The 20,111-nt window shown below is 44.4% G+C and overlaps 2 protein-coding genes across 2 annotated transcripts in view; one reads left to right on the top strand and one right to left on the bottom strand.

The window, feature by feature from the left end:
- CCDC102B (coiled-coil domain containing 102B) overlaps positions 1-1,364 on the bottom strand; it is a 604,790-nt gene extending 603,426 nt beyond the window's left edge. The window contains exon 1 of the mRNA XM_081205635.1: positions 1,351-1,364. The gene's annotated coding sequence lies outside the window, so the exon portion shown is untranslated. The remainder of the gene's footprint in view (positions 1-1,350) is intronic.
- Positions 1,365-10,930: 9,566 nt separating this feature from the next.
- DSEL (dermatan sulfate epimerase like) lies at positions 10,931-17,352 on the top strand. Its single transcript, XM_081205928.1, has 2 exons — positions 10,931-11,729; positions 12,532-17,352. The coding sequence occupies exon 2, from the start codon at positions 13,446-13,448 to the stop codon at positions 17,103-17,105; it is 3,660 nt and encodes a 1,219-aa protein (XP_081062054.1). The 5' UTR covers positions 10,931-11,729; positions 12,532-13,445; the 3' UTR covers positions 17,106-17,352.
- Positions 17,353-20,111: the final 2,759 nt, after the last annotated feature.

Consider the following 20,111-nt stretch of genomic DNA (forward strand, 5'->3'; position numbering starts at 1 on the left):
AGTGAAAAGATACAAATATCAAATCCTCACTTTGGTATTTCTGAAATGTAAAGCTAAAACAAAAGTCTCCCTGCACTGGCCACATCTGTCTTCCCATCTCTTCTCATGGGAATTCAAGTGCATGTTTGATGGGGTAAGGAATGAGGGTGCTCTTATGCTCCTCCATTATTCTGCGGCAACTGTGCTCCTATCTGATCTCAAAGGAAGACATGTCAAAATACAATTTAAAAATTGGAAAGTTGGAATATGGTTTCTCAACCAAAAGCAGTTGTTTAAATGCCAGACTTTGCATAACTCTGTAGAAGGATATTTAATACTGGATATTCTCCAGAATCCTTTTCCACACCACTTTGGCTCCAGGCATTAAGGGGGAAAGACTAAAGTTTCATTTGCCTTTCACAGCAGTGTATAACATAAGTAATTATTATTACGTATTTGCAAACTGGGCGGGCATTTTCCAATATCCCATTTACAGACAGACCACTCTTATGGTTTAGGGCACATACTGTAACTGGGTTCAGAGATTTGGCAGAAAAGCAGCCCTTGTGCCTGAGCTGGGAATTATGGCTTTAAAAGGAAGTCCAACTTGGGGCCAAATAAATAAGCACACCCAAACCTTGCAAGTCAGTTCCAGATTCTGCCCAATTCCTAGCTGCCTATGTTGAAATCCTTACCTTCTCAAATCTCCACCAGTCCATTTGAACCTGAGAATTTGCACACGAGCTGCATACACACCATACATTTAAGGCAGGCTTAGAATCTTGGGATCTGTAGTTCGCAGAGCTACGATTCCTAGCACCCTTAACAAACTACACTTCCTGGGATCCTGTTTTTTAATGCAGGGGGTGTCTGCATCCAGGATGTCAAATAATAAGAAAGCCTTCCAGATCCTTTCGAATAAATGCTCTCTCATTTGCTAAGCAAAAATGGCATGCAGATTTTACAGGGTGCTGATGAGAACTGGGATGTTTCCAAGCTATTCCTCACCCCCCCCCCGTCCATGCTATGAAAAGAAGCTAGTAACAACCGGCGTACTCAAGCTAAGCATACCCAAATGGACTGTAATCTGAAGGTTCACATTTCTAATGCTTCCAAAGCCTCTAAGTCTGGATCTGCACACTGACAGAGCAGAGATGATTAGGGGGAAACGTGCCTTGTTGAGATTGGTCGATGTGTTTCTAGCCGATATAACCTCTATTTCAACACAGTGCCTCCTTATAATAAAATGATTTGAGGGAAGACGCGCAGATCATAATTGTTTTGCACCCAGTATTACAAGTTTAATTGCTACATCTAAGTGCTCTGTATGTCTTGCACCTGCTCTTGAGATCATTTCTCGCAGGCACAGACTATTATTACTTTCCACCCAGTGAGGTTAAAATATTAAACCCGACCTTTCACTGCCCACCAATTAGGAACCACCCACGTCAATTTCTTAATATGCAGCTACTAGTCGCGCTAACCTTTATGTTCTTGGCCTTGGCAGTTTATCCATAAGATGCAGGAAGTAGCGAAAAAGATTCTGATTTACTCAGATGCATGTGGATGACATGTATACGGTAGCTTGTAAAGGCAATTCTCAGTAATAAAGGCATTTCCGCCTCACCCCCCACCCCCAAGCAGGTTGAACAAATTGTCTGTGATTGTATGCTATGTGAACATTTTGTGATCTGTTCAAATAGCTGTGTAAATAGCAATCTGATAAAATAATGAAAAATGTTTTATTTTGAAAAGGGACTTTTTTTAATATTGTGTGGCACACAAAGTTAACCTTCCTTTGAAATACAGTCATGTGACCTGGCTTTCCCACCCTCTCCTCCCACTCCTGGCTCCTTGTGCTCTCTAGGAAACCTCTGCTACAGAAAGCGGGACTCTCAGGAAAATCTTGGGATTGGGCACCAGGGTTTGGGGGGTTGCCAACAAGAGGGGGGATTCAGTGGAATTTGGAGGAGGAGTCTTGCCCCTGCCCCTGGATGGGGAACAAAATGGGAGTGGGTTTTGTAAGCCAGGTCTATATTCCCTCAACCCCCCCCCCCCCCGGCTCTGATTATTATATGTGATGTTGGCTTTCTCCTCTTAAATTTTAAAGCTGAATTCCATTACTTGGCGTTGCCTGTGCTAGATTTTGACACTATATTCTGCCTCCCTTTGGCCTTTTGACATGAGGAATAATACTGGATTTCTCCTAGAATCCTATGAGTTCCTGCAGGTGACCTACTTATTGAGCATTTATCCCGATTTGTTTGCAGAAAGCTTAAATGGAGGTTAAATGATATCTGGACTTCACAGAGCATTTGATTTGATTAGTTGGTGAGGTGGTTATACATAAATGAATACTGTATTCTTCCTGATTTGCTTGTGGGGTGTATATACAACTTCCTGTTCATCATTGCTTCAGTCCAAAACTCGCAATGCATTTCCCCATCAATTTCCTAACCACAAAACCTCAAACAGTTAATGAAATGGCAGAGCATTTCTGATGGGGATAATGTGATGTGAAAGAATGCTTTCCTCTCTAATCATTCCTCCCTATGTACCCTATGCACATGCCTGATGGATTTCTCCATTCATGAGAGTGGAGGAGAAAAATTTCTTTATTTGCATTTCAGTGGAAGGCTCTGCAGGTGTATAAGCTGTGCAGTGGGTCCACTACAGCCCTTAGTACTAAAAAGGAAAAGGGAAAAAAGCTGTCATGAAATTGGGACTCCCTAGTAGGAAAGCAGTTTGTGCTGGTTTTTGAGCAATATCCAAGCTTTTAAAAGTGTGGTCTTTGGCTTATACCGACATGTTGCACATATTTTTGGAAGCTTACTCCATGGATACCAGCTGTTTCTCAGATTAGCAACTGATATGAACACCCAGTCACTCCTTTTTTTGTTCCTCACTGACTCAGTTTCAAGAGATTCTCATGCAAGACTGGCACCAGTACAAAAAATGAAATGAGTCCTTGGCTGCAAACTCATATCTGCTATTTTTGTGGCTTTATTATAATTAAACCTACCAAGCTCCTGCTTTTTATAGTTGATATGTAAGGAAGGACCAGAGATCTGCCAAAAGTAAAATAGGCTGCACTGAACTTTTCATCATACAAGCATTTGTGTAGCAGAAAAGAAAAGCAACTCTAAGCATCATCTTCCATTTGAATGTAACTAGGCTCCACCTCAACCAGGACACTATTTTAAATATTTATTTGGATGAAGCCAGCTGCAGACTTGCATGATGGAAATGTCTCTTCTGGGAGTTGTCAAATTTTATTCAGTCATTTGTGCTTCATGTTGATGGTCTTAGAATTTTTTTCCTGCATGCCAACTGTACTAGGATCCCACTAAACACGAAATCTATAAGCTATTGAAGAGTATGAGAGTCCTTTCAGGACCCAATATTTATTTACCAGTGGCATGAGTTTTCAACAGAGTGGTGCAAAGTAATGTGCTATAAAAGCTTCTGGAAGACTTTAAAAATTATCTATCATCTATCTATCTATCTATCTATCTATCTATCTATATCTATCTATCTATCTATATCTATCATCTATCTATCTATCTATCTATCTATCTATCTATCTATCTATCTATCATCTATCTATCTATCTATCTATCTATCTATCTATCATCTATCTATCATCTATCTATCTATCTATCTATCTATCTATCATCTATCTATCATCTATCTATCTATCAATCTATCATCATCTATCTATCATCTATCTACGGTATCTATCTATCTATCTATCATCTATCTATCTAATCTATATCTATCAAGATATTTTAAGTATATATCTAAAAATGAAAAGTGTGATTGCTCAATGTTGGCTCACATTCACTAGCCTAGGCGAGGCCAAACTTGGCCCGCCAGCTGTTTTGGGACTACAACTCCCATCATCCCTAGCTAACAGGACCAGTAGTCAGGGATGATGAGTATTGTAGTCCCAAAACAGCTGGAGGGCCGAGTTTGGGCATGCCTGCACTAGCCATGTTGAGTCTGCCACCATGTTGCCATTATTTTTATTCCATTTATATTCCATATTATATATTCCACAGTGACCAACATGGTTTTGTTGCTCTCCATTTTATTCTCACAGTAGCTCTGTAATCCCCTATGGGTTAGACGAAGAGACAGTGGCTAGCCCAAAGTCAACCAGTGAAATGTCTGAATGGGGTTTGAGTCCTGGTCTCCCAGGTCCTAGTGAAACATGTTGACCACTACATCACACTTGCTGTATTTATTATTTTTTACCCCATAAGTATCAACTTATATTGGCATATAGGGTGGTATAATAATAATAATAATAATAATAATAATAATAATAATAATGCTGCATGAGAATGGTTGTCACTGTGGGTTATGGAATTTCATATTAAGCAAGTGAAATCAAATGACATTTTTCATAGAAGGTAGTGCAACAAACACAAGCTGTCCTCTGCCTATAGTGATAAAGTAAGCTGGTTTTTTAGTCAGTACATCATGAGAAATACTTAGAATGATCACAACATAGCACAATTTGCTGACACCTTCCCAAGGTTCCTCGATAAATCACTCCTAGAAATGTACAAAGCTAATGCGGCAGTCTGAGAGTAAATGTGGCGGCTACCCATCATCTATGTAAATAGCATGTTATGTTATAAAGAGGGGGGAGCGTCCTCTCTGTGTTTAAAGTCATTCTAATATGTAGGGGGGGGGAACATGCTATTACCCAAGTTGGAGATTTCACACTGATCCTCAGTTATTTTCCCAGGCTGCTGTAACTCATTTATTTCTTTGCGACCTGATTAAATATAAGGGTCCACAACACATGTTGCTTTTAAAAGGCAGAAGTGCACTTTACTGAATTGCATCCTTCTCTTAAGAGACGTGGAAAAAAATGTACAGCTGGAAGGATAATACATCACCTAATGCTTGAAATTCCAGCACCACTTTTGCCAGAGGGCCCTTCACAGGTTGTTCTCTGCAAGGAAGTTTATACCGAATGTGGTTTTATTTCCATGCATTTGCCTTCTGCACCACTGTGAAATTTTCTAACCAGGTGGTTAGAATCACAGTATGGAAAGATGCAGATGGGTAGTGATTAGAATATCAGGATTTTAGGGAGAATACAATGGCATGCAATGAGAGAGAATACAATGAGAGCCAGTGTGGTGTAGTGGTTAAGAGCGGTGGACTCGTAATCTGGGGAACCGGGTTCGTGTCTCTGCTCCTCCACATGCAGCTGCTGGGTGACCTTGGGCCAGTCACACTTCCTTGAAGTCTCTCAGCCCTACTCACCTCACAGAGTGTTTGTTGTGGGGGAGGAAGGGAAAGGAGAATGTTAACCGCTTTGAGACTCCTTCGGGTAGTGATAAAGCGGGATATCAAATCCAAACTCCTCCTCCTCTTCCTCCTCCTCTTCTTCTTCTTCTTCTTCTTCTTCTTCTTCTTCTTCTTCTTCTTCTTCTTCTTCTTCATTTCATCCATGGATGCTTAGTTCAGCTTTCAGCAGTAACCGTCAGAGCAAACACTGGGGACAAAGATGTTTTTCCCCACACCCCATACAATATTTCCTTGCACGATTTTTAAATAAACAAATAAAGGGGTGGGGTGGGGAGATGGAGGAAATTCAGAACAGAACCCCTGGATCACCTCATAATGGAATCTGCAGGACTGCGGGTTCTGAAGTGGACCACTGATCTGTTCCAGGTCATAATCCATCCAGATTGGATAAGGTGAGTCTGCTTTGGAATCCAACTAAGGCAGATTCTTCTTCCATCCGCAAGTCCTCTTCTGTGGGTGGGTAGGTGGGTGGGAGTAACGTGAAGGTTTCAGAACAGCCAACATCCTTTTGAGTAAAAGTTGCTTCACTGTAGGACATTAGCAGCCTGTTTACTTTGTAACCAAACCAACTGAGTCATTTGTAGTACAGTCTCCATTCACACTAACAACGCTCCTAAATAAATAAAAAAAGATAATTATGTTGCCTTCTTCAGTGTACTGTGAATTTTGCTAACTTGGTTTTTCATGCAGTAAACACATGCTTCTTAAGCCACCTCCATGTGAGACTTGCATTATTGCTTCAGAGGCTGAGGAAAGGGGCTGTGGGGCTGCACCTTTAGCCCCACCTCATGACATATTTTATATGGGAATTGGATATTATGCTACTTGTGAAGCATAAGGACAAGTGCAAGGATAGTACGACTAATAAAAGCATTTTCTGAAATAATTTTTATTAAAGATTCTCTTGAATTACAAAAGAATGTGCAATGTTGCTTTTCAACAAATATTCTCAAAAGACCCAAGCCCAGCATAGGGGCTATATTTGCCCAGTCACCAATTTAGTTTGTGTCACACTCCTTTAGTGTGATACAAAGCAATGCCTGTGATGCTTATACCAAGAACAAGATCTGAACCCCCTGGAGCCCAGTGTCTTTAAATATTTGACCAAGTGACTAATTTCATCCCAGTGTAACTGATGAAAATGAAACAAAGCAAAGAGAGGTCTCCGCAGAGCAACAAAACAGGTTCTGCAAATGGGATAGTGTGCAAAAGCAATAGAATAAGACAATTGCTTTGAAATAGTTACAGAAAGCCTTTGCAGATACTCTAGGCATAAGAAGTGCCAGCCCAGCCTGCCCCCTAGTGACACCTAAGCAAGTCTCCCATTCATCTCGGTGCCAAGGAGGGGGTCGCTTACCCGAGTCCTCCCTCCAAGCTACTAATCAATCACACACAGGCACCGAACGGGCTACCAGGTTCGATTGGCTTCTTCTCCAGCACCAGCTACAGAACATCAAACGGCGAGTCTAAAACACGGCGTGTTCTCTCCCGCTCCAGAAGGTTAACTTGAATATTTATAGGGGCTGGGGAATGCTAGCAACCAGCCAGCCCCATCACAGGCTCCCACTTGGGGGGCTAATTGTTACCATCTGCCTGATGGGCTCCACCCAGTGATACTTGCTCAAAGGATCACTACTTCATGACACTCAGGGCCAAAATGCACTGCACCCTACAGACTATCACTAGGGCGGTGTCTCAAAAATAGGCATTTTCTGCTGCTGCCCCTGTAATGTGGAATGTAATTCAGAGGTGAAGCAACGGTCGACAGTGGCTTCAAATGCTTTTCCTTGAACCAGAAAACTGGACCCTGATTTATGCATAAGAATCCCCCAAATCTCTGCTTTATTTGCTTTTTAATGTTTTCGTACTGTTTTATTAGTTTTAGGTTGTATTTTTGTTTTAATGAAGATTGATTTTACATTCTAGGTATTTTAAGGGTATTTTAAAGCTTTAAAATAATTAATTTTTCTGCTTCATGAGATGCCTACAGCAACATCTTGAGACTCACTTTCATTGCACATATATATATATATATATATATATATATATATATATATATATTGGGGGGGCAGGCATTGTTATCCAGACTGCCTTGCCACAAGGAGAGGGGATCGTAATCCCAATCATAGCTGGAGGGAGACAGCGATAAATCTCCCCTCCCTGTGTGTTGCGGCTTAGATAACAACATCCCCCTCCTCTCATTTGAAGTCAAGGAAAATCCAGAGACATCACTGTATGATGCTCATTAAGTGTTAAATGTTTGGCCTTCAATTGCCACTACCATCAAAGTACAACCTCTCCATGCCCCACTCCCCACATATTTACTATGGGAGATTTTAGGGCTCTCCCAGAGAAAATCTGTTTATTGAACATTGATCCTGATTTGCTTTTCCAAAGCTTATGCGAAGGAAAGACAATGTCTGAGCTTTACTAAGCATTTGTTTTGATTTGTTCGCATCCCTCCTCACTTCATCCCAATTTCCTTGGACATCTTCCCGTTAATCAGTTGATTATCCCACACTTATTAGTTTATTTCCCCACTGGCGGAGGCAGCGTGATCCCGGTGGGGTTCCATCACAGCTGCCCTCCTGCCCGCACTGGAAGCCCTACCCCCAGAATGCACACCCCACCCCCAGAACACACAACCCGCCCCTTTGGGTGGCGCGCCATGCCTCCGGGATGCGCGCCAGCCCTGCCCCTGCCCGCTCTCCGCCCCCCCCCCGTACCAGAGCTTGAAGCTCCGCCACTGCATTTCCCCATCACTTTCTTAAATGCAAAAGATCCTTCAAAAAGAAAAAGTGGGCTTCTTGTGCCTGAGCTCTTTAATCCACTTTTAATTCTGCAAACCTAAATTTCCAGTATTCAAATGAACCCTTCCTACGAAAAGGGAGCGCTGTAGCCAGCTAACTCCTACTCAGAATAGACCGACTGAAATTAGCAGGCCTAAATTAGTCAGGCCCATTAATTTCAAAGGGTCTACTCTGAGTAGGTCTAACAATGGATTAAGAGTCTGAAGGTAGCCTTTACGTTATAACTTCCTTTCCTTCTGGTACAAACAAGGAGCTATCTGTACTTTAAATTATATTGCTCTTTGCTGCCCTTCTGTTTCCTTTTAAGGTTTTGAACCTGACTGTTCCCCCGTTGTACAGTTTTTGTCCTTGATATTACGAACTGAAAGCGGCATTATTATCTTCTTCCCATCTTTTTCTCTCCCCTCAGGTCTTTGAAACCCTTTCAAGCTATTTTCTGCTCTTGAAACCGTTAGGTTTGACTGCTAGGGCTCCCTTTTCTCAGTGACTCACAAACACCACTGTCACCCAATGAAGGGTGCTGGACAGAAAGTCAGCAACTCTACCAGCTGCCAGTTAGCTTCCAAACTCCAGTCAAGGCACTGGTGTTCACATTCAAAGCCTTGCAGAGCCTCCAGGCCGCATATGTGAGGGAAGCCTTCCTCAATCTGGTGCCATGCAATACATTGTTTTGCCATACATTGTTTTGCAATACAACTCCCATTATCCCCAGTCAGCATGACTAATTGTCAGGTTGCTGAGAGTTGTAGCTTAAATATCTGGAGGGCACCGGGTTGGGGAAGGCTGTGTGACAGATGCGGGATTGAGTTGCCATTCTGCATTACATAGCTGATACCTCAGTCTTGGAGCCTTCACTATGGGACGTTGGGTCAGATGAGCTGCAAGGAGCAAGACTGCACTGTGAATCTCAAAAGGCTGAGGAATGATGTGTCTGATGTTGTAAGAGGTTCTTACTTTTCCCTCAAGGGGGCTCTAAAACAGGGATGGGAAACCCCAGACCCGGGAACCAAATATTCCTCCCTGGCCTCTGGCCCTTGGGATTCTCCTCAAGCCACACCCCATTACTACTGGCCCTGCTTTGAACTCCCCTTGAGGATCTCTGGAAATACTTCTTGCTTGTCTCAGTGGAGGAAAATGTGTGCAGAAACTAGCCTCCATCCAAAGCTAACATTCACATTTGTTTCTCTGCTCAGTTCCCACTTTTACCTCTTCCCAACCACCGGCATGTGGACCCCAGAAGGTTGAAGGGAATGTGGCTGAAAATGTTCCTCACACCTGAAACAGACATATTAGCCAAGATTTTGGCCTCTGATTTCAGTACTACAGGTTCATTTTTCTCCGATTACTAGCTGCATATAATTAACCCTCTGCCATGAGATTTGACAACTGCCGCTAGCTTAGATGACTTTTAAATGGGATTAGACAAATGCATGAGTGAGGGGTTGATCAGTGACTATGAGCCATGATGGCTCAATGCATCTTCCAGGTTCCGAGGCTGTAAAAGGTAAAGGAGCCCTGGACGGTTAAGTCCAGTCAAACATGACTATGGGGTTGCAGCGCTCATCTCGCTTTCAGACCGAGGGAGCTGGCATTTGTCCACAGACAGCTTTCCGGGTCATGTGGCCAGCATGACTAAACCGCTTCTGATGCAATGGAACACCATGACGGAAGCCAGAGCACACGGAAAACCATTTAACTTCCCACTGCAGCGCTACCTATTTATCTACTTGCACTGGCATGCTTTCGAATTCCTAGGTTGGCAGGATCTGGGACAGGGCAACAGGAGCTCACCCTTCACACAGATTCAAACCACCGACCTTCTGATCAGCAAGCCCAAGAGGCTCAGTGGTTTAGACCACAGTGCCACCCACTCTGTTCCATCTGCTGAGGGGCGGGGAGAATGTGAAGTAGGGTCAGCCCTACCATTAGATCGAGTGACACAGAGGCCACCAAATGAAAGAGCGGCAATCATTTCAGTAATTACGACAACATAAGAACATATTAAGTTGCCTCATAAGAGTCAGGTCATTGGTCCATCTTGCTCAGTAGTATCAGGGTTCATCCACCCTGGTGAAGACTTCTGAAGAACTCAAAAGCTGGTCTCCCAAACCATTACAGTGATACCTTGGGTTAAGTACTTAATTCGTTCCGGAGGTCCGTACTTAACCTGAAACTGTTCTTAACCTGAAGCACCACTTTAGCTAATGGGGCCTCCTGCTGTTGCCGCACCGCCGGAGCACGATTTCTGTTCTCATCCTGAAGCAAAGTTCTTAACCTGAAGCTCTATTTATGGGTTAGCACAGTCTGTAACCTGAAGTGTATGTAACCTAAAGTGTATGTAACCCGAGGTACCACTGTATTGTTGAAATGTGGCTTTTGCATTGCTCTCCTTCCCCATATGGACCAACACAGCAACTTTTGCTTCTTGGTTAGGATGATGCTGACGATGAAGATTTGGCGATAGGACACCTCTGAATTTCCTAAACACTGTATTTCCACTTAATCCTAGAGAGGCTGTTAAATCTCAGCCTGCATAAACATTCGGGAAGGGGTTTCAGATTAAACCAAGAACCCCTCTTGACTCGCTCGCTCGCACCTTTTCTCACCCTCCTAACACCTCTGATCCCACCTCCCCCCACCCCCATTTCCAATGTCTTGCCCCCAGCCACCTTCCTTTCCTCTCCTGAGCTTGCAGGAGCTGAGCTCAGGGCAGGCTAAGGGCAGCGGCTTCACCGTCTGGCGCGGAGCATGTGTGCGCGGCCTCTGCACATGCTCAGTGGGACGGGGGCGCCCAGCAGGCGTTACAAAGCCGAGCTGAAAATGAGCACATTCCTGCTCTGGCGAAGGCAGCGGCAAGACCCGCCCTCGCTCCGCCTGGCTTGAGAGATTTGCTGCCGCCGCCGCCGCCGCCGCCTCGGCTCTTGCTGCCTTCTCGGCTGCCTGAACTGCCGACCGCAGCGGCGGAGCTGAGCGAGGGAGCCAGACGCCGGTGCCGCCGCCAGCCAGCAGCCGGAGCGGGAAGGAAGGCGGCTGAGTCCCAGCCGGAGAAGCCTCCGGCGGAGTCTGCCCTGGGGGTCGAGCGGCATCCCGCGTCCGCGGATCGCCGCGGCGGGAGTCAAGTTCTTTGCAGGAGTTGCATCTGGAAGACGGCTCCAGGCGGCTGGTGTCGATTCCTCGAGAAAAGGGAAGAGAACAATCCCTTGCTCTGCCTGCAGGACCACTTTTTTTATTGATTGACACTGGCTGCCTTCTTCCCCATTTGGAAAGTCGTTTCGGAGCTGTCTTGATGGAAGTTCGAACTCAGATGTAGTAGCAGCATCATTGCACTTTTTTTCTTTCTCGGAGAGGGAGAGAGAGCAAAGGATGGGAACGGGAGAAATGACAGGCGGTACCCAGGTCTGGGGACAGAGCCTTTCGATGGGCAGCTGAAGTTCAGGCTTCGCTACTTAAAACGAAACCGGGCGAATGCAAATCCAGCTAGAAGAGGAGGGGAGAAGAAGAGAAAGGAGCGATGTGGCAACCGGATAGTTCTACTCCTGTTTCCTCTTGATATACTGGCATCATTGCTGATGGGATACGACCCCCGACCCCCAAAGTAGGCTGCTTTTTAAGGTACGTCTTTCTTAAAAACGTTTGTTAAACAATGTAAAGGGAGAGCATGAGGTCTTTTTCTCTTTGTTTGGTTCTGTACGGCCGACCTCCTGTTGGCGATGACTTTTAAATATTTGCAGCTGTTGGCAAAGAAAAACTTGTTCTAACTTCTTCAGCCCGGAGACATTTATTTGGGGGGTATACTAATTGGCTCATAGCGCCCTCTGGTGACTTGCAAGGGACTGTTGCAAGGGACTGTCTCGATTAGTAAGTCACAGGTGAAGATAGGGTGGGGGCACAAATGCAAAATGTACACAGTTATGCACAACGATTGCATTGCGGGGTTTTTTTAATTGTAAAGCTTGCCTTTGAAAAAGAAAAAGCCGTTTGTGTTGCAGGTTGCAGTGTACAGAGACATGAATGGGTGTCTTAATTGTAGAACAGCTTGGTGTTAAAACAACAACAACAACTTTTGTTAATTCTGTTATGTTTGAAGATGACAGGCAAACAGCAGTCCAGATTGTGCTTTTGAAGGAAGGCTATTTTGCTTAACTAGTAAAATAGTGCTTTACTAAATGAAGCATTACATCAATTTATGAGATTTTCTGAATACTGAACAGTTATTCAGTTAGAAGTAAAATATATTAAAAAGTAGATTTTAAAAACAGTTAAAAAGTTAACATCATATTACTTCTGACATGAATATGTAGAAAAACTATTTACAGTGAGATGATCTTTAAAAAACAAAACCAGTAGTTGGCTATCATATAAACACTTTTCTCTACATTTTGAGGGACACATGTTTGTCTGTTTGTTTTAACAGAGGAGATCAACATGCAAAGCGAACAGATTCCAGAGCCAGCTATCTGTGCATCCCATTTCGTATTTTTAATTTGGCTTTGTGATGAGGCAATAGAACTAATTGAAACTCAGAGACAGGGTCTGGCTTCGCAGACTGATGAGGACCTGAAGATAATGAAAGGCGACATGAAAGCAGCGAGTCTGTTAGACGATCATCAAACCCAACAGAGTTTTCACAACTGGAGGTTAGCAAGTGTGAGAAGGATGGCAGCTCTGCCAAAATTGGCCAATGGAGACATTTTGCTGAGTATCCCTTCCCCACCAAAATAAAGGACAAACTTCTGTGGATGTGTGTGAACTAGGAGAGAATGGGACAGAAGAGGGCAACTTGAACTCATTAGTTCATATCTTTGGCACTAAATTACATTTGTTTCCTCGTTTGCTGTACATGTATTGTTATCAGTGCCATCCTATCACAACAGAAGAAATCAATGAATTTTTTTTAAAAAAACAAAACTAAATAAGAACATTTCCACGAGTAACACCCTGGATGTGTTTTTCTTCATGGTTCAATAGACATCCTTTCTATCATTAAATTTACTTGTTAGTCTGATGTACATGGAAGCTAGTGAAAGGTTTCATTGTTTTTAGCCCTCTGGGGGAAAAACACTTTTCAGCGTAGCCAAAGGGTTTCTAGTCTAAGCGCCTGCACGCCAGCGTTTTTCCAGTGCAATGTCAACTGATCGCTTCAGCTCAGAACAGTGTGTACCTGGTAGCACAAGGTCCCCTCCGCTACTGCCGCCTGGGTTTGCGTAAAAAGCTTTCAAGTGTATTTTTCCCACGCTGGCGAGTCTGATTCATGTTTGAAATCTGAACAGTGGTTTTGTTTTTTCGAAAGAGGTGTATGCCCGAAGGGAGGAAACTGCCTAATGGATCATGGCTCTAATGTTTACAGGACATTCCTTATTTCTAGCCTTAGTGATGTTGGCAGCCTCCACTTTTGAAGAGTCTGTAAGCAATTACTCTGACTGGGTGACTTTTACAGAGGATGTGGATCCGTATGAGAAACAGAGGCTAGATGATTTCAGGACTAGTCAGAAGATGAAAAAGGCTGTGCTTCACCCAAGCTTATATTTTAGTGCTGAAGAGCTCCCAGCGCTGAGACAGAAATCTCACACCAGCCATCTCCACCTCTTCAGAGCCCTCAGAAATGCGGTGTCAGTGATGCTGTCCAGTCCATCATACTACCTCCCTCCCCCCAAGCATGCTGATTTCGCTGCCAAGTGGAATGAGATATATGGGAACAATCTCCCTCCTTTAGCCTTTTACTGCCTCCTGTGCCCGGAAGATAAAGCTGCCTTTGATTTTGTGCTAGAATATATGGACAGAATGGCTGGATACAAAGACTGGCTGGTGGAGAATGCCCCAGGTGACGAAGTTCCTCTGGGCCACTCCTTAACCGGCTTTGCCACCGCTTTTGATTTTTTATATGCCTCATTGGATGATGTCAGAAGGCAAAAATACTTTGCCAAGATATGGGCTGTGACTGAGGAAATGTACGAGTATTCCAAAGTCCGTTCCTGGGGCAAGCAGCTTCTTCATAACCACCAGGCCACTAACATGCTGGCATTGCTCATTGGGGCCCTGGTCACTGGAGGGGGCCTAGAGTCCCAAGCAAATGCCTGGAAACATGCCGTGGTGGACGTGATGGAGAAAACCATGTTTTTGCTCAACCACATTGTCGATGGCTCTTTGGACGAAGGCGTGGCTTACGGTAGCTACACCGCCAAATCGATCACTCAGTATATATTTCTGGCGCAGCGCCACTTTGGGATTAACAACCTCGAAAACCACTGGCTCAAAATGCACTTTTGGTTTTACTATGCTACCCTTCTGCCGGGCTTTCAGAGGACTGTCGGCATAGCCGATTCAAATTACAATTGGTTTTACGGCCCCGAAAGCCAGCTGGTTTTCCTGGATAAGTTTGTGCTGAAGAGTGGGGTAGGCAATTGGCTTGCACAACAAATTAGAAAGCACCGCCCAAAGGATGGTCCAATGGTGCCCTCCACTGCCCAGAGGTGGAGCACGCTTCACACCGAGTACATATGGTACGACCCGGGGTTAACTCCCCACCCTCCACCTGATTACGGCACTCCTAAAATGCATGTGTTCCCTAACTGGGGGGTAGTCACGTACGGAGCAGGTTTGCCAAACGCTCAGACAAATACCTTTGTTTCTTTTAAATCTGGGAAGCTGGGTGGCCGTGCTGTCTATGACATAGTCCATTTTCAGCCCTATTCTTGGATTGATGGGTGGCGAAGCTTCAACCCAGGCCATGAACATCCAGATCAGAACTCTTTTACCTTTGCTCCTAATGGGCAGGTGTTTGTCTCCGAGGCCCTCTATGGACCCAAGCTGAGCCACCTGAATAACGTCCTGGTGTTCGCTCCATCTCCCACAAGCCAGTGCAATCAGCCTTGGGAGGGTCAGCTTGGGGAATGCACACAGTGGCTTAAGTGGACTGGGGATGAAGTTGGGGAAGCTGCTGGTGAGATCATTACATCCTCTCAGCATGAGGAGATGATGTTTGTGAGCGGTGAGGCAGCGCCTGCCTACTCATCAGCAATGAAGCTGAAAAGTGTGTACCGTTCTCTGCTCCTGCTGAATCCTCAAATGTTGCTAGTGGTGGACCATGTGGAGAAAGAGGAGGACTCTCCCATTGACTCCATCAGTGCCTTTTTTCATAACCTTGACATTGACTTTAAATACGTACAATATAAATTTATGAGCAAATATAATGGAGCCATGATGGACGTCTGGGATGCCCACTATAAAATGTTTTGGTTCGACCATCATGGGAATAGCCCTGTCGCTAGGATACAAGAAGCAGAGCAGGCGGCTGAATTCAAAAAGCGCTGGACTCAGTTTGTAAACGTCACTTTCTCTGCAAAGACCACCGTAGCAAGGATTGCCTACATTTTCTATGGGCCGTATGTCAATATTTCTAGCTGTAGGTTTGTTGACGATGCCCAATCAGGTTATCAGATTTCTCTCAATGTCAACAACACAGAAACAGTTCTCTCTGTCGTTACAGACTATCTAAATCTGAGGACAAGGTTCAGCTATTTAGGCTTTGGTGGCTATGCCAAGGTAGCCACTCAGGGAAAGGTGACGAGGTTTGGCCTGGGCACCGAAACTGTAGCAAAAGAGGCACCCAGCAACAGGATCGCTTTCCCCTTTGGATTTAAAGTGAATGTCGTTGCAGGGTTGATCTTAGGGATTAGCTTGGCTTTGCTGGCCTTCCAGTGGCACTTTTACATTTCCTTCAGCAGACTCTTGCGTTGGATCCTCATCCTGGTCATCACGTTGTGGTTTGTCGAGCTGGTTGATGTGTGGAGCTCTTGCACTCAGCCCATCTGCGGAAAGTGGAGCAGCGATGCAATGAGTGCTGAGCGCAGCACAGGGAAGGACCAGGCACACCCTGTGAGTTTGCCTGATGTGGTCATTACCTCCCTGCCCAGCTCAGGTGCAGAAATCCTGAAGCAGCTGTTCTTCAACAGCAGTGACTTCCTATACATCAGGATCCCTTCAGGCTACCTTGACGTCCCCGAAGCCGAGTTTGAGATCGACTCCTTTGTCGATGCCTGCGAGTGGAAGGCGTCTGATGTTCGGAGCGGCCGTTTCCGGCTGTTCCAGGGCTGGCTGCATTCCCTAGTCAAAGACACAAAACTCCACCTTCAGAATATCCATTTACATGAAACCAGCAGAAGTAAGTCCGCGCAGCATCCTGCTGCCAGACAGGACAAAAAGCGGCGGCCCAGAAAAAGAGAATCCATAGCGGAGCAAAGAAGCCGATTGAGAGGGAGTTCAGAGAAAGATGCTGATTACATTAGGGAGCTCAGGAGACACATAGCCTCTTATCCCAATGCACGCCCTGTGCTTAGCCTGAGCAGTGGGAGCTGGACATTAAAGCTGCCTTTCTTTCAAGAAATCATAGGCCCTTCCTTGAGAGCGCTCTATGTAGTACGAGACCCCCGGGCATGGATCTACTCAGTACTGCATAAAAGCCAGCCGAGCCTTTACTCCTTGAGAAAGGTTCCCCAGCGCTTAGCGATGCTGTTTAAAGCAGAGGGCAGGAAAGAGAAGTGTAGTTTAAATGCAGGCTATGCTTTTGAATACGAATCGCTGAGGGAGGAACTCTCCGATTCAAATTCAAACGCTGTCTCTGTGATGTCCCATTTGTGGCTGGCAAACACGGCGGCAGCCCTGAGACTCAATGGGGATTTGCTGCCGGAGAATTACCGGCTGCTCAAGTTCGAAGACCTAGTCAACTTCCCCCAGAAGGTGGCCGAATCCATCTATGCTTTTCTGGGCATCCCTCTGTCTCCCGCTAGCTTAAACCAAATCCTATTTGCCACATCCACCAACCTTTTCTACCTTCCTTACGAAGGAGAGGTCTCCCCGGCCAGCATCCAGGCTTGGCGACATGAGATGCCTCGCGAGGAAATTAAGCAGATCGAGGACATCTGTTTGACTCTAATGGACCGCTTAGGCTATCCAAAGTTTACCGATTTAGAAGCTGCGGGTCAGCGGTAGTTTGCACTAAGGATCCCCAGGCTCTTCAATTTGTAGATAAGAATCCAAAAAGCTGGTTTATTCTTGTAAAATGTCTGTACAGTCTGTTACACTTACAGAGAGAGAGATTATTTTAAAGGAAATGAGATATTTGGTCTGGTAAGCTTCCCCCACCCTCCCTTTTCCTTCCTAAACAACAACAACAATGAGAAAAAGCCCCCTCATAATTACTTTTGCTGCCTTTGAAAATAAAGCTGTGTGAATCTTTGCATTTGTTTCCAGATGGGGACTGACTATAGCTCAGAGGATGGTAATAGGATCAGGGCCTTACATTCCTTGGCTATTGGCATGAATGCCAGCCGGGCAGGGAGTTGCCAAGTGTCACTGCCATCTGCTGGTTATTTGGTGGCCAGTGTTGGGAGGAGGTTGGGCTCAGCCCTAGTTTTCAATGAACAACTGTTTGTATTGCAAAGCAGACTTGGCGTTTGGCAGCAGTGATCTCCCATGGGCTGGATTTACTGACATGTTATGTCTGCTTTTAACTACCCCAGCGGTGCTGAGAAGCCATAAAGTCAACCTAACCAGCCAGTTAAACTGTGTTTTATGATTGCCTGACATCACTGAAGTGACAGAAAGCAGATCACACACACACACACTGGCACAATCTTGGCATCCTATTGGCATCCTTAGCAAAGAGACCAAGACCCAAACTGACATGGAAGCATATTAATACTATTTCATGTGTTTCTTCCATTCCTCGGCAGTAAGGAATCTGAGTCTGTAAGGTAATTTCAGGATAGCGGTTCCTACTGTTACTGTGCTGTGAGTAAATAATTCATAGTCAGAAGTAATGATAAATATACATACAGAGCCCATTTCTGTGATTGTCTTTCTGACATGGGCATCTTCTGTTGTTTTATCTGGATTACATCTGCACAAAATCTTCTTCATCTCAGCATCTTGAAACCAAGTTGGGTGTGCAGAATCAGTTGCCTGAAAAATAAGGGACATATAGATGGGGAAAACCATGCGCAGATTAAGCAGTAACTGGGGCTGTGCCAACAATGCCCATCTTGGTTTTGCTTTTCTCAGGGATGGGGAATCAGATGTTGCTGGAATACAACTCCCACCATCCCTGACCACTTCCCATGTTAGCTGGGGCTGATGAGAGTTGAAGGGTTTCCTATTCCTTTGCTGTGCTAATAGGTATTCGACCAATGCAGGTACACAAATAAATTAGAGTCACCTTTCTTCTCTCTCCACAAGTTCTTTCCACACAATCTACATGCAACAGTTTCAATGAACCTGCTTGGGAGTGTGGACGTGTGTAGCGTGCATCGGGTGTTCACAGGGACATAGTATAACTTGTGGGCTTTGAATTAAGTTCCAGCTCTCTGTTGGAAACAATGGAGAAAATGTATGGTGTTGCGTTACAATATTTGATGCCCTTCTCATTGAAATGTATTTATTTATCCATTCGTTGTTAATGATGTCGTTAATAGGATGTATATCACAGTTTTATCTATATCCTACAAACTGGAGAATAGTTCCACAGACTTTTAACACAATGACTTCAGTGTAAAATTGCAGCCTAAGGCCGATTCCTCCTTTTCCTAAAATGTTTACTTTTTAATGCCAGATTTAAGGGTCGAGATGGCTGTGGTAGCATCTTCATGTGGCAGGCAGAGAGTAAATGCCACTTTCATCAGCTGGAACAGATTCAAGAGAATATTTTAACACCCCAGTTCTTAAATCACAGAGATAAATACTTGCTCAAGGAGTGGGAACATGTGCAACACTACCCTGATTTCTCAGGGCCCCTTACTTTTGACTTCTGGAGTAAGTTTGCTGATATAACGGGGCTTACCTTTCAGATTGCCAACTAGAGGAAGCAGGGACTAGGTTGGTTTTAAAATCGTTTTTTAATTTCTAAATAGCCCCAAGCACATACTAGGCACTTTCTAAATAATAAATAAATAATCTAAATAATAAATCACAGTGGTGACTAACAGCCATGGGCATAGGCAGGATTTTTGTTAGGGGGAACAGGCCTTTTAGACAATCCCAACATGTCTAATCAGAAGTAAGTGTTATTGAATTCAGTGGGGTTTATGGCCAGAGAAGTGGGATTAGGATTGCAGGCTCACTTGTAAGTAAATTTGTTTAGGATTGTGGCTTTACTACAATTAATTTGTAAAGAATGCTGGGATGACCTTATGCTTTCTCATTTCATAGGTTTATTTTCCACCTGTGTGTCAAATTCCCTTTAATGATGAATGATATTTAATCCATTTCCAAAATCTGTTTGCATTTTCATGTATAGAAAACCAGTTCCATCATTCCTTGAATTGCACTGAAAATATATATATTTAAAGGCAGCCACTCTCTTCCACACTATTCTACCCCCTATCCAAGTAGCAGGCAGTTCTCCCTCTCCCTGCCTTTAAAATGGAATGTATTCTCCTGATCTCTTGCTTCACATTCTCTGCAGAAGCATGCCTATTGTAAATGTCTGTGGATGTGTGTACCAAGCTCTAGCTATCAGAGACGCCCGTTTCTTACTCCTTTTCTGTCTAGCATTTCCTTACAAATGAAGTTGCTATGAAATATGTTTCATCTTCTTTGTTTGAACCAGAATCGGAGTTTGGTGCCACAGTGTTGAAATGCCAGATGAGTAATTGCCTTTCATTTGGGTGACAAAAAATTAGCTGATGTCAAGAGATTTAATGAGTTTGTCTCCTCACACTGTTAGGAAATTCTCCCGGTGATCCTGAATGCTTTGCTGTGATGTCCTCTCCCCCCACCCTTCCTGTCCTCCACTAACATCTTGCAACATTCTGTGATCTCTCATTCTGACCTAGATAAAAGTAGCTCATTCCCAGCCGTTCATTATTATGTCAAAATGTGCCTCTAGCCTGATAGAGCTGTTGATATGTTGCAGTTTCACTGAGCGTAACTTGGCTGTCACTTGTCCTGGATTAGAAGAGGGACTGGCAGCCCTCTTTCTCTTTCCCAGGCTGTCCTCTG

Source organism: Podarcis bocagei, assembly GCF_964188305.1.
Source record: "Podarcis bocagei genome assembly, chromosome: 8".
Taxonomy (NCBI): domain Eukaryota; kingdom Metazoa; phylum Chordata; class Lepidosauria; order Squamata; family Lacertidae; genus Podarcis; species Podarcis bocagei.

Excerpts from the sequence above, each read along its gene's own strand:
- DSEL (XM_081205928.1), top strand. The coding sequence starts at position 13,446 with ATGGCTCTAATGTTTACAGGACATTCCTTATTTCTAGCCTTAGTGATG.